We start from the raw sequence: 14,979 nt of genomic DNA, 5'->3' as shown, positions 1-14,979 counted from the left end.
TTGTTACAGAAAGGTTATAATGAATGTAAACTTGAGAAGTGTTTTTAATAGTAAAATCCCATTTCTTTAACATCCTACACACTGTTGCCTTGATTCCTCTGTTATTTGTCTTGGTGAAAATCAAGGAAGGATAATAATACCAATGTATACCAATGAGCTCAGAAACTCTTTTTAATACAAATCAATGCTGTTTGGAGCATCATAATTTAAGCCCAGGTTAGCAATCCACCTAGCCACGTGATAGGATCCTACAGGAAAAGAGCCATGGACTTCCTGGCTGAAGACTGCAAAATTTCCGGGAAGACATTTCATCATTTAACCATTCTATTTCCTATCTGGAAAAAAATGTACTCATGTTAAGTCCTGCAACAATGAGGTAGCTACATCCAGATGATGGCATTGAGAATGTAAAATATACAGTAAAAAAAAAAGACAAAACTTTTAAGTGTTGATGAATCACTAGAGACTTGCCTGAGGTCATGCAGGGTATTAGTCACAGAGAACTGAAAGACATCCTGCAGTTACAGATCCGCAGTCTAACCACTCGAACCATCTTTCCTCTCTGCCCTAAAATGAATGTCTCTGACTAGAATGCATTCGACTATTGATACAATGCAGATGACTTCATGCTAATGACTATAAAAAGTCTTCTGCATTGACTTAGGAGTATGTGCCTCCTCTGACCTCTGTGGCTAACAATATATTACTGAAGTTGCTTTATAAAATAGTTTCTGGTATGTTGGCTGTAGAACAGGACAGACATTTCCTTCTTTCCTAGCTGCACTATGGTGCAGATACACTGGAAGAGAGAAGAGAGGGATAAATGGGGTTATGCCCGCTATGCCAAACCCCAGCACTTCCTTTTGGAAGCGCCCACACTCCTTGGTCATGATAGTCAGGACTGAATAAGTACCCTCTTCTGCTTCAAGTGGCATCTGCCTCTAAGTACTTCTAGAAAAACTGCATACAGATTTTTTGAAGTTCATTCATGGGGTGCTTTATGTAGTTTTGCTTTCTATCACCACTCTTTTTTACACTGACATGATGTGTTACAGGTTAAAACTGATTGACTTTTTTAGAATTATAGGATGGTAAAACTAACCCAAGTCTGTCCTCTTGAGGTTGCTTAAGGAACACATATCAAGTGATTTAATTAACCTTGCAGGTGGCCTGTCTCTGCTGCAGAGGTGAGAAACTCAGTCTCTGTTAGGTTACAGGCTTAGACACTGCATGGCCTAAAGGCAGCAGTATTATTTCTAAGGCCTTAAATTTCTTGTCTTGAAACAGTATGTTGCATTGTGGTAATATAACGGAAGATTGGCGAGGAGGATTGTAAACACGCTCAAGTGACTTGCACCTGGGGTGCCAAAAAACACATATATCATACTAGTAACTGTTGTTTAGTCTTGTGTGCTGGACAAGTAGAACATCTGCATTCAGATAACATAGGCCTGTGATAAGACTCAGGGGCACCTAATTGTTCATGCCTGAGATTCCTGCCCTGCTGTGAGAAAGATCAAAGTGCAGTGGAAAACTACTGCCTGCTAGAAACCCTTAATATACAGGCGAAGGCAGCAGGCCCAGAATCTCTCTCTCTCTCTCTAGCAGGAACCGAGCTCCGCGGTGCCTGCGTCCCCGCTTGCGTGCCTTTGCCCCAGGTGCTGCTTCAGAGATCCCCCGGTTTGGAGGTAACGGGAATAAATTTGCTCTTTGCATTTTATCCGTGGTTTTGTGGCTGTTCCTGTGTCCTGCCTGTGTCAGCTCACACGTGGATTTTGTGTGGCACAGAAGCAGAGTTAATAAAACTTAATAAACCTAAAGCAGCTCCACTGTCTCCTGGCTGGACCTCAGCTACTTGTAGAGATGTCAAGGTGAGCCTCCAAAGTACTCTTCAGCATGTCCTATGGCACACATATTACTTGGGATTACTCTGGGTAGTGAGGACTTGACTGTACTTAGTCTTCCTATCAGTACATTTCGATTCCATTTGAGCAAGTCAGGTATGTACTGAGCCAAATACTCAACTGGAGTCTGCAACATTTTATGACCATTTGTTGCCATCAGTGACAATGAAGGCTCTTAACTGTTTCTGGGACATGTATCACTAAATGTACTCAGAGAAATGCCCGGGAGAGAGTATGCTGAACCCAACAGTGAAAGAGAGACACTGAAGGAGCCAGCATCAGCCACCGCCACGTTACTGCCCATCTTTACTGCATGGACGACATTTCCTAGGAAAGCACACCACCACTCAGCACCCCTGGCAAAAAGAGGTACTGAGTTGCACATGGTACAATGATTGAAGCAACTTTATCTTACCTATTTCAGAAAAAACATGGTCTGGGCTCTTTTCCTTTTAGATAAATGACATAAATGTTATGTAAATACTGAAAAAGTGAGATGAACCATCGACTTTTGTAGACTTCATCTACCTAAAGCAAAAGGCACAGCCACGGAACAAGCCTGCCACCCCTCAGGTTAGCAGCTCTAAATCCATCCTCGTTCTCTTTTAGAAGCCGAGGGGCCTTTACCGGGCGGTCAGGCTACCGCCGGGCCGGCTCCGCCGCGGCTGCCAGGAGAAAAAGGTGTCAGGCGGGGTGGTGTTTTAGGGGGCCCAGCTTTCAAGAAACCCCCCGGCCTGAGGAGCGAGGGGTCCGCCGCAGAGGACAGCCGGTGCGGGCCGCCGCCACCGCCCGAGCGCCACCCGCCGCTGGTTCTGAGGGGAAGCAGGAGACGCGCCCCCGCCCCGGCCCCGCCGCGCCTGACGGCTCCCGGCGCCCCGCCCCGCCCCGCCATCGACCGTCCCTGCGCGCAACTCCTCCTGCCTGCCGGCAGCTCCCGCGGCCCTATCGCGCCTGCGCGCACCCTCGCTCCCGTCGTCCCGGGCGCGGCGCGGTGTCTGCCCGGTGAGGAGCGGAGCGGAGATGGCGCTGCACGTCCCCAAGGCCCCGGGCTTCGCCCAGATGCTCAAGGAGGGGGCGAAGGTGAGAGCGGGGCGGGGGGAGAAGTCCCCTTTCAGGAGGATTGGAGGGGGGGAGGTCTCAGCGTGGCGGCGCGGGGAAGGTTCTGGAAGGCCGCGGCGCCCGGCGGCTCCACGCGCCCCGTGGGGCAGGGTGGCGGCCGGGGGAGGGGGTTCGCGCTCTCCGCTCCCGGGCTGCGGTCCCCTCGGCGGCCGTGGCGGGCAGGCTGAGGTGGGGCGGGATCGGGATCTGGCCGCCCCCGGCCTGCGCCGCCGGCGGGAGGAGGGCGGCGCCTGGCGCACGCGGCCTTCGAGAAGGCTCTGCCGGAGCCGGTGTAGCACCTGCCTCCCCCCGGCCCGGGGCCGCTGCCTTCTACAGGGCCTGTCTCTTACAAAGCGAGGAGGCAGCTGCATTCCGAGATGTCTCTTTTGTGCGTAGCGAGTAAATGTTATTAGAGAGAACCTTTCTCTATGCTCTTACAGGCCGCGCTGTGCCCTGCTCTTTCCTAAGGCCCTTTCTGGGGATCCCTTCTTTTCTCAAGGCTTCCAAACTGAAGCCAGGCTGATCGGCTTCTCAAACACAAATATTTTGTGAATCATTCTGCTTCTGAATTTCAAACTATACATGTTTGAATGTAGAACTGAGTTAAATGATTTTTGTGGAATACAGAGTTATGAGTAAAGAGGCATGTACAAAACCACATGCTTACAAAACCCATACTCCTCTCCAATCTGGTATCAGCTATTTTCTGTTTCCCTTTGGAAACTTTTTTGAAAGACTTAAGAGATGCAAACTGTATTGGAAGTTGAATCGCTGTTCAATTTTCTGTTCAGAAACTTACTGTGCCCGCTGAGATGCCTAGTTGAGAAAGAGTATGCACTAGTTCTTTTCTCACTGTATTTGGGTAAGGTTTAGTTTCTGTTAAAACTTTAAGTGAAACACCAAATCTAAATTAATCAAACACTTTCATGGACTCAGTAGATTATTGTGCTTTGATGAGAAATGACTACTTCCTCCCTCTCTTTTTTTTGTTAAAAAGCCCACGTTTTTCTTTTTAGCATTATTCAGGACTAGAAGAAGCTGTCTATAGGAACATCCAGGCATGCAAAGAACTTGCTCAAACCACCCGTACAGCTTATGGACCAAATGGTAAATAAGTACTAAAATTATTGTAGTGTTTTTGAGCAACACGTTATATTTGAAGGCTAAACCCACCTTGACAAAGAAGCAACTGTTTCTGGAGAAAACACATTGGACTTGTTCTAGAACTCTAAATATAGTCTTTGTGGCTATACAGGTCAGACTTTGGTTAGCTTTTGAGTTATGCACAATGTACCTGCCTTTGCCAGGTTTTTGTGCTAGTTACTGTGTCCTCTTTGCTGTCTTACTGCTATATGGAAGACCTACAAAAATTAAAGGAAAGACAGTAACTTGGTAGATAGTCATAATGAACGTAACCATACCGTGTCCAGTCAGATATACCAAGACAAAAGGTGTTCTCCAGTATCGATTAAGTAAACTATGTACTAATATTTCTGAAGAGAGAACTGCTTATTCAGAAATTACTGATTTTTTCTTAATGTAACAGACTTCCAAGTGTTATTTGCAAAAATCTTTTAGGTTCTTGAATTATAAATAGGGCTAACATTTTAACGTGTAAGATATACCTGAAAGTTATGAAGCGGCATCTGTGTACAAAATGATGTTTGCCTAATGAATGATTTTTTTAAATCCCCCCCCACCCCCCATTAGGAATGAACAAAATGGTTATAAATCATCTGGAGAAGCTTTTTGTTACCAATGATGCTGCTACTATCTTGAGAGAGCTGGAGGTAAGTTTTCTTGCTTCAGAAGATGTCAGTTGTGAACTAGTGTTTCTGTTCGTGGGCTGCTGTGGTTCTGAATGTTAATAAGGAAATACATGTCACCCTGCCAGGTGATTTACATATTTTGTAAATCATTTACATTTTTCACTGGATTTGAATGAAGTCAGTGGGCTGTATCCATAGTGAGGAATAGAACTCTTTTGTAAAGCAGCATTTAGTAGTTGCAGGAGATGCTTAAGAATTGCCTATATTTTTCCCCACAACCAGTGCAGATTTAGAAGAGGGTATGTCTAGACAATACAGTGTTTGGAAAATTCTGAATGAAATAGCTGTTGTGTAATCTCCCAGTGCTGGTCGTTGCCATGTTCTCCTGTCTGCTTAGAATACGTTAATTAAATTTAAGAAGCTGAGGATAGAGCAGCATTCTCCTGTGAATACAGTAAAAGTGTGGAAAGACTGACCTGTCCTAACTTTTAATATCAAATTTGTATCACAACACAAATAGTGTTTTACTGAATTCTATACTTACTGATAGAGATAGTTAATACTTACACTATCTCCTTACTTAAAGCATTGTGTTAGTTTAAGTAGAATAACTGTGGAAGTCTCAGTTCTGTTTTTAAAAAATAATCTGCAGACTAGTTACTTAATCTAATGAGACTTGCATGTTACTTTCTGGGATAAAATGACAGCTGTTCTAATTATATTCAAGAATACAGCATTTTTATTGCATTTCTTGGAAAGAAAGGGAAAGCAGTGCAGTCTTCAAGCAGAAAAAACACTAGAATTAACCTGTAATTTATACATCTACTTTGCTTGTTACATACATGAGTTCAGCTTGAAGATCTAAACTTCAGGCTGCTTTCCTGGTGCAGAGCTTGATTGTGAAGCCACTGCATCCTGTAAAAATAGCACGGAACCAATATCAAGGATGTCTAATTCATGTCATAGGGGGAATGTTCAGTTCTCTGATATTGTTTTCATATATGTTTGTACTTTAGCTTATTAGGGAAGTTAGTCAATTAAGGTAATCTATGGTGCTTTCTTTTCCAATTTTGTGCATTCTAGTATCTTCAGATACAATTTGAAATAAGAGAGCTTATACTGGATGCACAGAAAAACCTGGAGCTGTACTGTTAAGTGGGATGTTAGTAACTAAGATGTGTAACTTCTTGTAAAGGTTCAGCATCCTGCTGCAAAAATGCTTGTGATGGCTTCCCACATGCAAGAGCAAGAAGTTGGAGATGGAACAAACTTTGTCCTTGTTTTTGCTGGAGTTCTTCTGGAGTTAGCAGAAGACCTTCTGAGGATGGGTTTATCAGTCTCAGAGGCAAGTTATATTGTTATTAAAATGCCCATAGCTTGAATTCAGATTGCTGTTGGTTAGTATTCTTGGCTCATAATATTGTGATTCATCTGCTTCCTTCTGAACTAATTTTTTAGATACAGATATATGAAGAAGAACAGTATATCTTTTGCTGCTCATGATTGCTTGCTTCCCTTGTAAGCTTTTGCATCCGTTAATGTTTTATGGCCCTTGGAAAAGGAGATATAAGCAGTGTGAATGCATAGTGAAGTGATGTAGTGAATGTTTATTATTTGCTGCACAGGTGATTGAAGGATATGAAAAGGCTTCCAAGAAAGCCCTAGAAATTCTTCCAGACTTGGTGTGCTGTTCTGCAAAGAACCTTCGAGATGTTGAAGAAGTGGCATCTTTGTTGCACACGTCAGTGATGAGCAAACAATATGGCAATGAACATTTTTTGGCAAGACTTATTGCTCAGGCCTGTGGTAAGTGGACAAGAGCAGATCTGTGCATGCATCTAAAAAACTGAGTAGGTTTGCTTATGATCCTTACTAACGTCTTCAAGTAAGATAAAAGGTATCTTTAGTTTATCAGGTTGGATTGGATGGAATGCTTTAGACTCTGAAATTAGTATAACCTTCTTGTGTTGAGCTCTTCGTTGGTATTGTGGCTCAGAAAAGGTCTGTATTTTGTACTAATCATTTACAGAAATGGCTTTCTATTATCATTAGGGAGATGTATTACACTTCAGATAAGCTGTTACTAGTCTCAGCCACAGAACAAGCGAAGCAAGACTATAATTGTGTTGAGTTGTTGCTTTCTCCCTTTACATTTCCAAGAAAAAACTTGCATGTCTAGTTTAAGTGTTTTCTCAAAATATTCTCCGTCAGACTTCGCTCTTGAACGTACATGTATAAATGGATATTCGGACTTAATTTAACTGAGCAGTTTGAATAGATATTGCTTTCTGATTACTACGTTGTAAAAACAAAATTTTGCTTACCTTGATGCAAGTTATTAGCAGACTGTAATTGCGTTACACTTAGGCAGGCATCTCAAACCACTGAATTTTAGTGCTTCAGAAAAACTCCAGGCATCATGTATGGTGTCACTGTTCTATTTTATTCATTAAGCAATACAAATTAATTCTTTTTTATTTCTTTTTTTGTTTGTTTTTTTCCAAACAGTTTCTATTCTTCCTGATTCTGGTCATTTCAACGTTGATAATATCAGAGTGTGCAAAATTGTGGTAAGTTGGAAGTAGCTGGCTTTGCCGTATTATTAAGGGACACAGTTTAATGAAAGTTAATTTTTAGATCTTTGAACTTCAAAACTGCCTTTTCTATTTGAGTCTCTGTTGTGTTGTAGCATGCATAATAAGTTTTGGAAATTGGTCTTTACATTCCTTGTTTAGTGCCCAGTAGCAGCTTTCAGAAACAAAAATCATTCATATTGAAAGTTTACACTGCATCAGATACATTAACTGAATCAGATACATGGGGATGTTGATTGCATCTTTGTTGTAGAAGCAGTCACAAGATTAGGCTAAGATGCAGGCTGGCAGAAGTGTAGCTGTCTAATCGTGCATTCTTTTTGTCAATGGGGTATTAGACTTCAGTATGGTATGTAGGATTGGAACAAGTTTATATCTACTATGAATTTCCCCCTGTGGTTTTCTTCAGAGCTACTAAATGCATAACAAGTTGAGCACAGAAAATGAATGTCACAGGTCTTAACCTGGACCGCCAACTAATCTTAAAATGGGAACCTGTAAGACAATATTTGATGTTGCTAAATCAGCTTAAGTGTTATTTCTTTGTGCTGCAATGAAAACTTAGGTTGTTATATTCAAATGAATATAGGGACTGCTTTTCATAAAGGGTAGTGCAGCTTTCTGACAGTAAATGGTCAATAATATGACTTTCTACCATTCCATTTCTTTTCTTTCAGGGTGCTGGTATCTCTGCTTCCTCAGTACTGCATGGCATGGTTTTTAAAAAAGAAACTGAAGGAGATGTTACTTCTGTCAAAGATGCAAAAATAGCTGTGTATTCCTGCCCTTTTGATAGTATGATAACTGAAACTAAGGTATGTAGAAGCTCAAAATAAGATATATATATCTATTTATGCTCATGCACTCTTATTTTTAGACTTTTATAAATATTCTTGACACTTGGTGATTGAGATATTTTTGTTAATACTGAGTTCATTAGTTTAAAAATGTTCATAGAAAACATCTGAACCTGATTTTGCTTTACAGGGGTTTTGTGGTTGGGGAGATGATGTTGGTTTTGTTGGGTTATTTGAGCCAAAGTATGTGCTAGAATGTTTGAACCTCAAAGTTGTCTACAAGTGCTAGAATTGAACTTTTTTTTTTTTTTGGACCTGTTTTACTCCATTGCCTGGGAAGGGTGGCAGTATTATAAAATAGGATGACTTCTGAGGTTTATGGATAGATTGGGAGACAAAATAGTTTGTCAAAAACATTTAGGCATGTAGTTAATGCTGAATTGGTAACAGTGTATGTGTTTTACTAGGGCACTGTACTTATAAAGAATGCTGAAGAACTGATGAATTTCAGTAAGGGAGAAGAAAATCTAATGGATTTGCAAGTCAAAGCTATTGCCGATAGTGGTGCAAACGTAGTAGTAACAGGTGGCAAAGTGGCAGACATGGCGCTTCATTATGCCAACAAATACAATCTTATGTTAGTCAGGTGAGTACTGTAAGAGCATAAAAACATTTGATCTACCAGATTTGTGAAATGTACTTGCCAAATTGTCTCTTGCCTCTCAAATGAATTAGAAAAAAAATATTGCAGACACTTTGGTTTTCTAGTGGATCAAAACCTGAGCTGCAACTTGGTTGTTTTGTAGCTTATGTTTCTTGACAGTGTTTTGCCTCTATATGACAGCTAATTGGGGTGTAATTTGTGTATATGGTACTGTTATTCTGGTTGAAGTGCCTTTATAGCACAACTGAAATCAAGAATATCAAAATGTGTGGATCTAGCAAAGAGGAATGTGGCCTCAAAGGCACATAAGGCTATACCATAATGGTTCCTCCTGGTCACAGTCCTCATGTGATGCTTTAGCAATGATGAGATACACCTCCGTGCATCACTTATGTATTGGTGGATGGAAGAACTAATTCTTAATAGTTTTCTGTAATTCTTATCTATAAATAAAGTATGTTTGTTCATCCTTGAAATACAGCCTGCAAAACATAAAGTTGAATTACTAGCAGCAGCTCTCACATCTCACACAAATAAGTTGTCCTTTGTTGAAAGCTGTAACTTTATTGGTGGTGTCCAAAAAGTCTGAACTTCTCAAAATGGAGCATGATACTGTAATCTCTTGCATAACAAAGAAGGATTATTGTAGAGGTGTTGTAAAGATCAATTCAAGTCTTATGTACTAGCAGATGAAGTTTGATAATTTCCATGTACTTGAACTACTTACTCGTTTTTAAATTCTTAGAAAATAGGCTTTGCACAGCATCTCTGAAAACATAACTCAAAAAAATCGATGAGTCGACTTTATAACTTGATGCAGTAAATTTTGATAGATGTCATTAGTTTACAACGTGCTGCCAAGTTAAGGGAATACCTACTTTTATGTGTTAACATTTGTTCTGGAAACTTGTTATTAGAAAGGCTGTTTTTGTCTTTAAAGGTTGAACTCAAAGTGGGATCTGAGAAGACTCTGCAAAACTGTTGGTGCAACAGCCCTACCCAGACTGGTATGGACTTCTCAAATGAGGAGCAGAAGGGAGAGAACTGATGAGCAGGTTCACCTCTTAACTCTTGTCTTTCTTTCCAGACTCCCCCTACTCTAGAAGAAATGGGTCACTGCGATAGTGTATATTTATCGGAGGTTGGGGATACACAAGTTGTTGTGTTTAAGCATGGTATGTATGTTCTGTAGAACTCCTAATGGTACTCTTCTAGAAGCACGTTGTTCATACATGTTTCACATCTAACAAACTTAATTCAGTAATGCACATGTCTGTCTGAACAGAAAAGGAGGATGGTGCCATTTCTACTATACTCATTCGTGGATCTACAGACAATCTGATGGATGACATAGAGAGAGCAGTGGATGATGGTGTAAATACTTTCAAAGTACTCACAAGGGTAAGTAACCAGAACACTTCAGTTACCAAAACTGAGCTATGGGTCAGTTTGAGGCAATACTTGTGCTTGCTTTGTGCTCATTTGCTATAAAGGCTGTGGCAGATATTTACATTGTCAGCTTAGGAGCCGCCTTGACGTGTGGAGAAGGCTGTGTAGTATTGAGGTGTAGAGGGCCGTGTAGGGAAGGTTGCTGCTGACATCCTTGAGAATGCAGTGTGTGTAAAAGATGGTGCTCAGCATGTAACTGCACTCAGTTTTCCAGTGACGAGGTGAGTTCTTGAAGATAGATGAGTTCTACCACTTTCTAATGGCAGTCAGCTCTTTGTTGACTATTTCCTTAAAAGTTTTGTAATGTTCCTTGGAAACCAGGCACAGAAGAAAAGCTAGATAGCTTTGTTTGTCACAGGGGGTCAGGAGGAACTGACTGGTTGCAAACTAAATTTCTAGTTCATTGGTGACAAGACACGCTTCCTCCACATACTACAGATACGCTTTATCAGTTCTTTTATCAGTTTATCAGTTCTTCAGAGTTTTTTCTGAGCAGCTTTTGTGTACTTGAATATTCTTCTTTCCTTTTTTTTTATTAATGCAAAAGGGAAATGTCTGTGTATTTACTCGGAAGGTGGCATGCAAAAAATGTTAAACTTTTGTTTGACACTTAATGTCCTGTACATGCCAGCACATGCACATCGATTTAGAGTTCGGAAGCAGCCATAGACCGTGCGTTTATGATTGTGTCCAGGAGTTGTACTAGCTTCTGATTTATGATGATTACTTTTCTGTTTAAAAGACTGGGAGTTCTTAAGTGGATGCTGGTTTGCCAAAGGATAATATTTCCCAAAAAGCTAACAGAAAAGATGAAAAAATCTAGTAGTTCTGTTATTAGTAAGCAAAGAGTTGAAATTACCTTTTTTTTAAAACAAACAAACAAACAAAACCTCAGACACAAAACCCACTGCGTTATTATTTTTGTTTTTACAAAGGAAGCTATTTTTCTTCAAAGACATTTGGAATGAATGAGTAAATTGTGGTAAATTTCTCTTATAATGCATGTTTGTTCTGAAGTGGATTCTTAGTAAGTCTGTGTGGGATAAAGTTCTGTTGTATTCTTCTTGATAGAGTATATAAATTCTAAAAAGTAAAAATTAATATGATGCTTTAAGCAAAACTTTACATTTTGGGATGGTCTGTCCACAGGATAAACGTCTTGTTCCTGGAGGTGGTGCAACAGAGATTGAATTAGCCAAGCAGATCACATCTTACGGAGAGGTACAGCAAATGTGCTTTTTGCCTTTTTGTTTTTATAGACACACCCACACATACACACACATATATGTACTTAAATATATATGTGACTTACAAAAATATATACATACTATTTTATACCAAAATATGTATGTGTATTAATGCGTATAAATCAGTAAAAAATGTAGGGGAAAATACCTCCCTATCTTACAGTTTTTGAAATGCTGACATGGTTTTCAACTTCACTTTAGACTTGTCCTGGGCTGGACCAATATGCCATCAAGAAGTTTGCTGAGGCATTTGAAGCAATTCCTCGAGCACTGGCAGAAAACTCTGGAGTAAAGGCTAATGAGGTCATCTCCAAACTTTATGCTGTGCATCAGGAAGGGAACAAAAATGTTGGATTTGATATTGAGGTAAATAGTCTTTCACGTTGCTTGGTGCTCTGCAGTACAGGGTTATATTTAAACGTACTTCTATCAATATGAAGTATTTATAGATTAACTTAGATCATTGAAGCGCTGTGTTGCACAGTCTAGAAGAAGAACTTCTTAAAATTGTAATACTGAAGTGTTTTTTTTTTTTTCGTCATCAAGCAGTTAAATTCAAGGTAGGGTAGTAGCCTTATGTAGGAGGTGAAGTGGGATACTGAGCTAATGTGATGGAGGATAAGTCTTTAGTAATTACTTACTTTGTCTTCCTGCTAACGGATTAGGAATGAAGGTTTTCTGAAGAGCGAAGATGAGATCAGAAAAGTGTTCTAAACCCGTAACCTTGAAAACCCAATAACTTGCTACGTAGAAGCCTGAGAAAGTTTTGAGTAATGTTTTTCCCTCTGTCTGATAGGCTGAAGCTGCTGCTGTGAAGGATATGTTGGAAGCTGGTGTATTAGACACATACCTTGGAAAATCCTGGGGTATCAAGCTAGCTACAAATGCAGCAGTGACTGTCCTAAGGGTAGATCAGGTAAGCTTACAAGTAGTTTGGGTGCTGAATTGAAGCCTTTAACTCAGTGTGCAGAACACCAATGCAAAAAATGTGAATCTTCTGGGAATGCAAGGCATAAAAATATCATACTTGAAAACGTTTATTTATGAAAGGCAGGAAGCAGTTTGTTCAAGAGCTCATAATTTGGAATGTTGCAGTGTTGCTGCTTCCATAGGAGCACTATTAATGTTCCTTTTTTTTTTAAGATTTGACAGTTGATGCTTGTATCTAGAAAGTTACCCTAACTTCTGTGGGAACAAGATTTAACACAAGAAACCTTCTCTCATACATTGTTTTTACATGAAAATCCAACTTTTAGGAAAAATGGAGGTTATAATATTAATGACAAAAGTCATAACTTTATATATTTTGTGGACCTTTAGGAAAAACGTATTTGCATGTAAAATTTCTTTAGATTATTATGGCAAAAACAGCAGGCGGTCCAAAAGCCCCTAAGCAACAAGGACATTGGGATAAGGATGACTGGAAAGATGAGCCTGAAAAATAGTATGCAGTAAGCTCTGTGTCTCTAGCAGAGAGGTATCTGTGTGTGAGTGCATGCATGGATATATTGACAAGCACATGGCAAATCATATCTTCCCTGAGGACACGTAACACTGCTGTCTTATGTGTGCTTATTGCTACATTTTTGTATTTGTGCCTTTGCGAATGAATTTTACTCCTAAAACTAAATTTTTATTGAAGGGATGACAAGTGCAGTTTTAGTTTTATGTTACTTGTCACTATAGCAAGTGCAGAAAATGAGCCTTCAATGTGGTGGGACTAGTGGACTTCACACTTTTAAAGTGTGATGTTTAGACTCAGTAATTCAGAACAATAGCTGATAATTCTGCTTTCTGTAGTGTGCATCCTGTAAACCAGTCACCAGTTAGCCTGTCTAAGCACTCACTTTCTGTAGACTAACTGAAGTCTTAATTTGCATGCAAAAATGAGGTAAAAGCCCTTTTTTTTTTTTGTGTATCAGGGCTTAGCTTGTGCCGTTTTCAAGAAAGAAAAACCTAATTTGTGAATATCTCTATTAGATGGATAATATTCACTGGCTTAGGTTCAGAGTAGGGACACTGCATGAGTTAATGAATGTTGACAGTCAGCATCATATGGCTGTAAGTAAGAGTGGGATAAGAGTCTGATTCTAACCGTATCTTTTTCTGCTTCCCTATTATCTTCAAGATCATTATGGCAAAACCAGCTGGTGGCCCTAAAGCTCCATCAGGAAAGAAGGACTGGGATGAAGACCAAAATGATTGAGCAATTTAACTGTACTTCTTAAGTGACATGATTATGTGAGTTTTTTAATATTCCAGTTCGAGTCTGTCACAATGTTTTTGCTCTGTTGCCTTTAAGTTATGAATGGTGTCCAGTGGAGTGCAGAACTTCAAACACTTCAATAAACGTGCTCACTGCTAAAATGTTAACTGTCATTTTATTTGGACTTGTCATGACATGGTTGTTCCCCCTATGTGACTATGCAGGCATTTTTGTGGGATGGTGGGGCTGACCTTGGCTGGCTGGCTGCCAGACACCCCTTCCTCAGCAGGACAGAGAGGGAACATAAGTTGAAAAAGATCATGGGTTGAGATAAAGACAGGGAGATCACTTACCAATTGCTGTTACAGGCAAAACAGACTCAATGTGCAGAAAATTAATTTATTACCAATTAAAAACAGAGTTGGAGGTTGAGAAACAAGAACAAAAACTAAAACACCTTCCTCTTCACCCCCCTTCCCCGACTCAGCTGTGCTCCTCCATTCCTGACTCCTCTACCTCTTCCCCCTGAGTGGTACGAGGAATGGGGGTTGGGGTCAGTCCATAACAGCTCCTCTCTGCTGCTCCTTCCTAGGCACGCTTTTCCCCTCCTCCCCTCCCACAGGGTGCAATCCTCCTGAGCTGCTTCAGCATGGGCATCCTCTATGTAAGTTACAGTCCACCAGGAACAACTGCTCCTGTGTGGTCCTCTGGGCTGCAGTTTCTGGCAGGGACACCTGCCCCCGTCTGAGCTCTTCTCTGCAGGCTGCAGCTTCATTCAAGGCACATACTCACCAACCCTGGCCTGAGCGCCTCCACAGCTGAAGCATGGAGTTCCAGCATGGTCTCTCCAGGAGATTCCTGCTCAGGTGCTTGGAGCTCCTCCTGCTCTTACCTGGGTGCTTGCAGGGCTGTTTCCCACACTTTTCCCCTCACTCCTGGGCAGTGTTTTGCCCTTTCTTGCACAGGCTTTCGCTAAGGTGCCGCCATCTTGGCCGAGGAGCTCACCTGTGCCCTGCAGTGGGTCTGTTGGAGCTGGCTGTGTCCAGCATCAGGCATGCCCAGCCTCTCCACACAGAGGTTGCATCTGCAGCCCTACCATCTTGACACCTGCACCCAGTACAGTGGATGAGAAAGACTGACCATGAGCCAGCTGCAGGGAGCTCAGAACTTCAGGAAAGCATCATCCATAATTGTTGCAGCTCTTTGTGCTCTTAATGTGGCTCCTTACCCAATATTTGAGTGTAAAAAGTC

The 14,979-nt window shown here is 41.0% G+C and overlaps 1 protein-coding gene across 3 annotated transcripts; it reads left to right on the top strand.

Moving 5' to 3' along the window:
* The first annotated feature begins 2,840 nt into the window (after nt 1–2,840).
* Nucleotides 2,841–13,889, top strand: CCT8 (chaperonin containing TCP1 subunit 8). Of its 3 annotated transcripts, none has more exons than XM_068395188.1 (16): nt 2,841–2,984; nt 4,019–4,109; nt 4,713–4,792; nt 5,967–6,116; nt 6,397–6,577; nt 7,280–7,341; nt 8,043–8,180; nt 8,630–8,808; nt 9,767–9,833; nt 9,914–10,001; nt 10,112–10,227; nt 11,425–11,496; nt 11,724–11,888; nt 12,319–12,438; nt 12,875–12,966; nt 13,651–13,889. In XM_068395188.1, coding segments are annotated over exons 1-16 (1,662 nt in total). In that variant the 5' UTR covers nt 2,841–2,924; the 3' UTR covers nt 13,652–13,889. The 3 variants fall into 3 exon arrangements, with proteins under 3 accessions (XP_068251289.1, XP_068251288.1, XP_068251290.1); XM_068395187.1 differs by having other exon boundaries at nt 12,875–12,973; XM_068395189.1 differs by lacking the exon at nt 12,875–12,966.
* Nucleotides 13,890–14,979: the final 1,090 nt, after the last annotated feature.

This window comes from Nyctibius grandis, chromosome 2 (genome assembly GCF_013368605.1).
Source record: "Nyctibius grandis isolate bNycGra1 chromosome 2, bNycGra1.pri, whole genome shotgun sequence".
Lineage (NCBI taxonomy): Eukaryota > Metazoa > Chordata > Aves > Nyctibiiformes > Nyctibiidae > Nyctibius > Nyctibius grandis.
Note: the sequence above shows the minus strand (reverse complement) of the source record. Positions and strands in the feature narration are given on the sequence as shown.

Coding starts and splice junctions, on each gene's coding strand:
- CCT8 (XM_068395188.1), top strand. CDS start 2,925: ATGGCGCTGCACGTCCCCAAGGCCCCGGGCTTCGCCCAGATGCTCAAG. Junction 8,181..8,629: donor GTATGATAACTGAAACTAAG/GTATGTAGAAGC, acceptor GTGTTTTACTAG/GGCACTGTACTTATAAAGAA. Junction 10,002..10,111: donor AGTTGTTGTGTTTAAGCATG/GTATGTATGTTC, acceptor CTGTCTGAACAG/AAAAGGAGGATGGTGCCATT.